General features: G+C 33.2%; 1 protein-coding gene and 1 pseudogene across 1 annotated transcript; one reads left to right on the top strand and one right to left on the bottom strand.

The window, feature by feature from the left end:
- The first annotated feature begins 1,582 nt into the window (after positions 1–1,582).
- Positions 1,583–2,751, top strand: LOC120151411 (transcription factor MYB1R1-like). Its single transcript, XM_039163876.1, has 3 exons — positions 1,583–1,931; positions 2,003–2,211; positions 2,298–2,751. Exons 1-3 carry the CDS (start codon positions 1,676–1,678, stop codon positions 2,490–2,492), a joined length of 660 nt encoding a protein of 219 aa, XP_039019807.1. The 5' UTR covers positions 1,583–1,675; the 3' UTR covers positions 2,493–2,751.
- Positions 2,752–6,791: 4,040 nt separating this feature from the next.
- On the bottom strand, positions 6,792–7,828 carry LOC120151420 (annotated as a pseudogene).
- Between the last annotated feature and the right edge of the window lie 248 nt (positions 7,829–8,076).

Genomic DNA, 8,076 nt, shown 5'->3' with positions numbered 1-8,076 from the left:
AAAGTATAGTGACGATCCGTGTAATTTACCCTAAAATTATATATAATATTTGAATTATAAATAAAAAATATTAAATTTATTTTAAAAATATTTAGATCTTTGTTTATTTTTAAAATATTTATTTTAATAATATATAAACCAATTTATAATATATATATATATATATATATAATCTAGGTTCAATTCTTACTATGGGCTTATTTGTTTTTTTTCCTGGCACTAATTAAAATATATATGGTATTGTGTGTAAATAAAGTCCCAAACTTGGAGCTTGGTTCAGTGGGGAGGCATGTGCAAGCTTGTCATGAAAACCCAGTTTTGATTCCCTTTATGCCTCCTGTGCAAATTTATCTCCTTTATTTTCACTTCAATTGGATTCGGATTGGATAGAAAAATTATTTAATTAAATAAATAAAATTCATAAATAAAATTTTCCAATCATGTATTGACATGCGTCACCTCTTGATTGAATGATTAATTTATTAAATTTAATTTAAATTAGGACTAAATTGATATAATATATAAATATTAAGGACTAAATGTATAAATATGTCAATTTTATTAACTGTCACGTCAGTATCTCCGTTAGATATTAACGACAAGGGGTCTGATTGAACACAATTAAATAGTTAAGTGATCTGATTGACAAAATTGAAAGATAGGTGATAAAAGTAAAAGGGCTACATAATTGAATGATCAATGATATAATTTACCCTAAATTTAATTAAGGATGACTATTTACATACAAATTCAAGTAGCTTAAATATTTCTACACCCTACAAGTTCGGATGTGATGTTTATTTCGATAAAAAAGAAAAAAGAAATCCAAATACCCATAAATCTAACCATATATCATCCAACATTCTTTTCTCGATCCATCTAAATATGATTTTATACTAGAGAAAATGTCCATGATGAAGAAGCGTGAATTATAGGATATTCAACCCCTTTATTAGTCTAGACCAAGAATATTTATATTAATCTTAATTTGTGAAGTGAAACAAGCTAATTATAACTATTTGAATGTCAGTAGATTAAATAAATCTGATTGTTAGATTTTAGATTCATTATGATAAGTCACTTAAATTTATCATAAGTCTTATCTATATATCGTGGTCGACTCAAAACACTATATTTAGAAAATATGGATTGCTTGAAGACTCTAGTAAGCAAAAAGATTTGTTCGAGAGTTCATCCTAATAAAAAAACCGATAGTTTTTTAAGGTTATTTTTTAAAGATATAATAATTATATTTTATTAAAATCTAATAAGATTAATTTCACCAATCGGTTAAAGTGTGTATTGACTTGTATTTTTACAAGAGAGATGATTTAATTTCTTTTAGTTTTAAATTAATCATCCGTTGTAACACATGATAAATAAATGTAGTTAATCTAAAAAGACTTCCTAGCTTGATTATTAATCAATGTAAATGCTTTCAACACTCGATAATCCGCTGTCTTAAAGATTTGATATGAAACTACAAAAGAAACACTTGGCCAAGTGATAAGGGATTACGCAGGCACATTTGACGGTCCAGATTAATCTAGGAAACGTTACCATACCCTCCATGTCTTTGAAACACACTTTCCTTCTATATTTATTCTCCATTCCCCGTTTCACTTGAAACCGAAAGAAAGGGTGAGTCAGGTTCACGAACACAGGAAAAAAGAAGATGTCTTATAGCTGTTCTCATAGTGGAAACAACGGCCACTACTCCGAAGAAAGAGGAAAGGTCGCCGGCGTCGGAAACAGCATCATGTTATTCGGCGTCCGACTGACGGAAGGATCGTTCAGAAAAAGTGTTAGCATGAACAATCTTTCTCAGTTCGACAACGAGGAGCAGCAGAATCCGGATTATTCCAACGCCTCCGGCTATGCTTCCGAAGACGTAGTTCACGCATCCGGAAGAAGTGGTCAACGCAAGAGAGGTACAGTTTTATCACCAAACATATCTTTTGAACTGATTTTGTTTTTTTGATTGATTTTGATTAATATATAGGTGTTCCATGGACGGAGGAGGAACATAGATTGTTCTTAGTGGGGTTGAAGAAAGTAGGTAAAGGAGATTGGAGAGGCATTTCCAGACACTTCGTGAAGACACGTACGCCGACACAGGTCGCAAGTCATGCTCAGAAGTATTTTCTCCGCCAAAATAACAAGAATCACAGACGCCGTCGGTCCAGTCTCTTTGATATAACAACTCATTCGGTACGAATAAATAAAATGATCTTCATCTTCTCCTTCCACAATTATTACTGTCTGTAATAATCACTTCCCTTTCCTCAAATCCCCAGTTCATGAACACGACCATACTGGAAGAAGCAGATGAAGTCATCCGCCAAGAAAACGTTTCGTCGCCACCGCTGCCACTGTGTCAACCGCTGAAACTCTCTACACCGTCTTCGACGGCAGAAGCAGAAGCTCGGTCTTCTACTTTTCAGGCCATGTCTAGCGGTGACGGCAACGGCGGCATAATCAGCGTTGCTTGAAAGGAAAAAATAAAAGAATGTATTGTAGCACTATTGTACAATTTAATTGTAGATTAAGTAAATATGATTGCTTTATTAATTGTAGATTAAGAGGATGATTATGGGATGGAAGCACGTGTTTTAATTTAGAGGAGATATGGTGGTGGGTGTGTAATCTAAAGCAAGTGGTGTGTCGTTGTCTTTGAATTTGTGGGTGGTGCTATTCGAAATGGATGGTCACCAGCCACTGCGTACACTTTTAACTTTTCCCTCTTTAATATTTTCGTTTTGTGGTTTATAATAAGGGATTGTTATGAAATTTAATGCCTTTTTTTTGTTCTTTTTAAATAAAATCTTGTTTGGGTGGGTTTGTGGGATGCAAAATGACGATGATGTTTCTCATCAATAATGAAATCAAAGCTGAGGAGGATTGTATAAATGGTATAATAGCAAAAGAATCCTTCCATATTTGACATCTTTTTCAATTCAACTTTTAAGTTATTTTTAAGGGGTAACATATATGAATAATCATTTAATTATGAGGTAGGCTCTATTTAAATTATTAAATTATTAATTTCATCAATTGATTTTTAAATTATTTACAAAATATCGATTAAATCACTTATCATTAATTTGACAAATGAAGAAAAGAATAATTCAACGTGTAATGTTATATGGATCATTTCCGACATAATTAATAGGTGTGACAACCTGGAGAAAATAATATGCTTTTTATTTGTATCTTGAAATAACAAAATTATAGTGTGTTTCATTTCGTACAAAGACAATGCCACATTCACAATCTAGCACCTTTGTTTCAATATGTACCAAACTAACACCCTTTCTGAAATCAAAGTAAGAAGGTGCGTTTTGGGTAACACACTTTGCACATGTGACGACAAGACGAGTCACAGGGAGCACCTTTACTGAGGTGGCAGAACACCTAAGAAGCACATCTTATGTGACGAGCCTTCCTCAATATTTTATAAAGCATATTTAAAAGAAAATACACCTTAAAAATTTGAAAAATTTAAAAAATGCACTTTTAATTTCAAATTTAACTTGTCGGGATATCGAATTAAACTGAAGAAAATTCTGATCTATATTTTTCTCTATCTCTAAAATTGCAACCATATTACCCCAATGATAACAATAGTTTGGGGGCTCTGAACCCCGTAATCACATTATTGTCCAGCATGAAACCACTTAGTAAATAATCGATATACACACACGTATTCATATATAAAAATGTGTTACGAACTTTCGAAGAACTAGAGAATTATCGCAGAGATTTTACAAGGAGAAGAGAAAAACTTTGATTAAATAAATTCATAATTCTTTTCTCATGCAGTATATTAGTTTATTTGTTTACAATGTACCAAAATCACTAGATCTTGCAGTTGTCTTGGTTGTCCTTGTTGTAACTAACTGTAGTGATTTTGTGCAGGTGATGCTGTAGGGCTCCTGACACTTGAGGTCGGTAAAATTGACCTACTAAGTCAAACGAGTAAAATAATTAGTTCATTAGATAAATTCAAATTTTAATTTGTGATCTAATGTAAATATTACATTACATGATAAACTTGTCACGCTCACATGACGAATTTATTCAAATAATATTTTTTATTTAAATTCGTCACGTTGACATGATAAGTTTTAAGTTGCTGTAATAAATACTGTGAATCTAAAATTAATTTTGAAGATAATTTGATAGGCTAATTTTTTTTATCAGCCTCCCTTATGGTCTGCTTCTAAATCAAGAAAACAAGTATTGGGCTCCTTCCTCTTATATGTTCTAATTTTCTTTCCTCTTCAGTGTCATTTGCAATTATCTTAAGTTTCCTGTTGGAAATCCTTAATCCTTTCTCTGAATTTCTCAATTCCTTTTCTTTCGGTGTCCATTCTTTCCCAATTGTGCAAAATCAGAAAATTAGTTTATTTTAAATTTTTAATAATTCACCTTATATTTAATTTGATTCGTCGGTCGAATTAATAGAATCTTGAGTAAAATACACAAATGGTCTTTCGACTATAGAGTGTTGATTTATTAGGTCCCTTGATTATTAAAGTTACAAGATAGTTCTCTGACTATAAAATGTTGTTTTGTTGAGTTCTTCGACTATTAAAAGTTATAAAATAGTCACCTGACAATTTATATGTTCAAAACTCGTCATTTTCCATTAAAAATTTACGGTCGTCTGACCTAGACGTTAACAATGAATAGTCAGAACGACCGAAAAGGACGAGTTTAAAACATTTGAATAGTCAAATTTAATTATGGAAACGGTGTCGGTAAGCTTGCCACTGGCTCTCCTATTGCTTTTCTCCGTTTCAAGTAATTAGCGAAATTTGAGTCATACTTTAGAAAGGGTTAATGCGTGGAGAGAGCAGCCCTCTTTTGATTTTTTGTTTGAGAATATATCCATTTTATATAATATATTAATTCCACTCTTTCTCCGTTTCTTTTGTGCTTTGCTTTGACTGCCCCCAGATTGTAAGAATATAACTCAACGTCTATGGAGTATTAGCTTTTTCGTATGGTGTTGTATATAGAAAGATATAAGCTTTTCAATGTATAATATTTTTCAATTTAAAAATTTACATGATTTTAGATAATTTAGATATTTTATTATGATTTATTGGAATAATATAAAACTTTTAAGTTTTATATGTTTTTTAAATTCATAAATGATTTCAATGGTCAGGAGTGTTATTCTTGTAAGAAGTCTTGAGTTCGAACATAGTTTTATTTTCCATTTATTTCTTCAATTAAGAAAAAAATAATAGAATATTAAATAAGAGTAGGATCTCATTATGGAGTATTGTATCTCATAGTTATCTATGACTGTTTGTCTATAGCGGAAGGATTTTTCTTTGGATAATAGTTACGATAACTGGTATTCCTATGATCAGTTTAATATGTATTTGCTTTTATGATTCATAGTTTGGATTAAGTTCATTCCTCTAATATGAAATATAAGATGTAATAATGGGATGAACTAAGTTATAGTCATGAAAATGTAAGAATTCAACATGCCCCTTCCTCTTTCGTTGTCTGATTCTCAAGGAAAGGTCGAGTTTATAGGATGTATTTGCATAGTCAATTATTAAGAAATATTCTGAATAAATATGCTATTGTAATCACCTTAAACTATTTTAAAAATAAATACACAATTTTTAGATTATTAGAGAGATGAAAATAAGTAATTAAAATTAATGATATTTTTATGAAAAAAATTGAATTATTCTCAACTTTAAAAGTTTAATCTCGACTCTTAAACTCGGCAAAACTTTCGAGATAATGTTCTTAAAGAAATTAATTCACGAGCTAATGCACTCCCAAGATTAATTGCTCAAATAGGGTGAAATCTACAGTGTTGGCCGTAGGTCGCCATGCACTCCGGGCGACCTACCCTTGCTCAAACAGAGAGAATGAACGTGTTACAGAGAGAATGAACGTGTTGCATGGCACATGCACGTCCCAACACATAGGTCGCCATGCCCTCCGGGCGACCTTGTAGGTCGCCATGCCCTCCGGGCGACCTACCCTCGCTCGGCTTCCCTCGGATTCCCTCGCATAGCTAGCTCGGTTGCCCTCGGATGCCCTCGCATAGCTCGTTCGGATGGCCTCGGTCGGATGGCCTCGGATGCCCAGCGTGTTGGGACGTGCATGGCACATGCAATCTCTTGTAGCTCGCCAGGAAGACATGGCGACCTAGTAGGTCGCCCGGAAGGCATGGCGACCTACGGCCAACACTGTTGGATTCACCTTATTTGAGCAATTAATATTGGGAGTGCTTTATCTCGTGAATTAATTTTTTCCATAACATTATCTCGAAAGTTTTGCCCTTAAACTCATTTAATAAGATCTAAAAAATTGTGCAAGATTTAAATGTTTTAAGTGTATTCGAAGTCTCTCCGTACATAACTCAATCCTTTGGTAAACTATGTTGATTAAAGCAAATGAATCCAGAGCCAATTAGCCAATTCCAAAGAATATATGTCTGCACTACCAAATATCGTTCCTTGATCTTACCTGTTTCTTTTATATTTTTTTTATTATTTCTAAGGGTTAATATTTTTTCATCTAATTAATAAAATAATTATTGTCTTTTAACATACAAAAGGTTATCGTCTTTTAACATACAAAGGATAGCTAGATGCTTTAAATGAGCAAATTTTAGGTTAACTCCTCTCTCCTAAGAAAGAACTAAATGCATGCATGCTTTCAAATATTTATTGTACCAACTCAAAAATTTTACATGCAAGATATATGTCACAAATGCTGGTTTTTCTGCTCATCGTCTTTTACCACTTCGGCTGATTTGAAGCTTCCGGCTGCCGTACGATCATGCCTAAGCTTGTCTTGGCGGCCGTCTCGAATTGCCGGCTCGCCTGTTTAAAAGGGAAAAAAAAAGAGAAAGGAAAAGATATTAAGTAGCTGCAATTTGCTCGGAACATGGCCAGCTTTTATAGATTTGCTTTGCTTTGCAACTGCACACTTTCGAAAAAGAAAAAGGCGTACTGTAGATTTGTATGACAAACTAATGAAAAGAAGAGAAAGAAAGACCAAAGAAAGGTGACATACAAAAGGGTTTAATTAATTAGTAATTACACAAGGCTTTATAAATGCAATATGCTAATGACAATTAGCTTTGGATAAGCAAAGATTAAGAGATGGAATAAAGGGAAGAGGCAGGCTTTATTATTTTTCTGTTGTAAGTGGGTAGTGTTGGAGACTAAAAACAATGGACCACATGTACAGTAGGACTCAATGTAACAGTTAAATGAACAAGAGAAGAAATTAACAGTAAAAAGCATATAATTATTATTTGATTTATCAACCGCATAGAATTGTACACCATCAATACATCAAATATTAGACGTAATCTGAAAAAGCACTCTCAATCTGAAAAAAACAAACATAAGAAGCAGACCTGTTATGAATAGGATCTGGACCATTAGGAACTCTTCTTTTGCTCATGTAGTTGAGATCCATCCGTTGATGCACCAAACTCGACTTTCCTTTGCCTGGTTCCTCTTTCTACTGTAGCAGCACCTTTCCCTTCCACGACCATGACTTATCAACATTTCCTAACGTTGTCTTGTTTCCTTGATCACTTTGCAGTGTCCCAACAAAGATGAACCTCAAGACCATCAGTGTCCCAAATAAGGCTTTAAACGAAAAAGAAAAATTATTACAGCCTCTCATGGTTTTATTTCTAGAACATCGAGGAGGGAAGAAAGAACAAATGGTGATTGCAGAGTATGTATGTATGGTTTATAAGAATAAGAGAAAAAAATGAGGTAACGGCAAGGATTTCTGTTGGTTTTGGAGGAGGCTGTTTTTCATTCCCCTTCCCTTTTACTTTGAGGTTAAGTATTGTTTTTTTTAAATAGAGGGGAGATTCTGTGTTACTTTTGTGAAAGAGAGGAGAGGAACAGCTGGTTTTGAGTCGCTTGCTTTGAGTTTCATGCACTCCGTAAATACTTAAAAGTACATCATGCCTTACGTACGAGAAGAACAAATTAAGTATAATACTTTAGATGATCCATGGGAATTATCAAATTTGGAATATATATATATACCGTGCTAAGGATTTGA

This window comes from Hibiscus syriacus, unplaced genomic scaffold, assembly GCF_006381635.1.
Source record: "Hibiscus syriacus cultivar Baekdansim isolate YM2019G1 unplaced genomic scaffold, ASM638163v2 tig00111057_pilon, whole genome shotgun sequence".
NCBI classification, from domain to species: Eukaryota; Viridiplantae; Streptophyta; class Magnoliopsida; order Malvales; family Malvaceae; genus Hibiscus; species Hibiscus syriacus.
Note: the sequence above shows the minus strand (reverse complement) of the source record. Positions and strands in the feature narration are given on the sequence as shown.

Coding starts and splice junctions, on each gene's coding strand:
- LOC120151411 (XM_039163876.1), top strand. CDS start 1,676: ATGTCTTATAGCTGTTCTCATAGTGGAAACAACGGCCACTACTCCGAA. Junction 1,932..2,002: donor AAGTGGTCAACGCAAGAGAG/GTACAGTTTTAT, acceptor ATTAATATATAG/GTGTTCCATGGACGGAGGAG. Junction 2,212..2,297: donor TTGATATAACAACTCATTCG/GTACGAATAAAT, acceptor TCAAATCCCCAG/TTCATGAACACGACCATACT.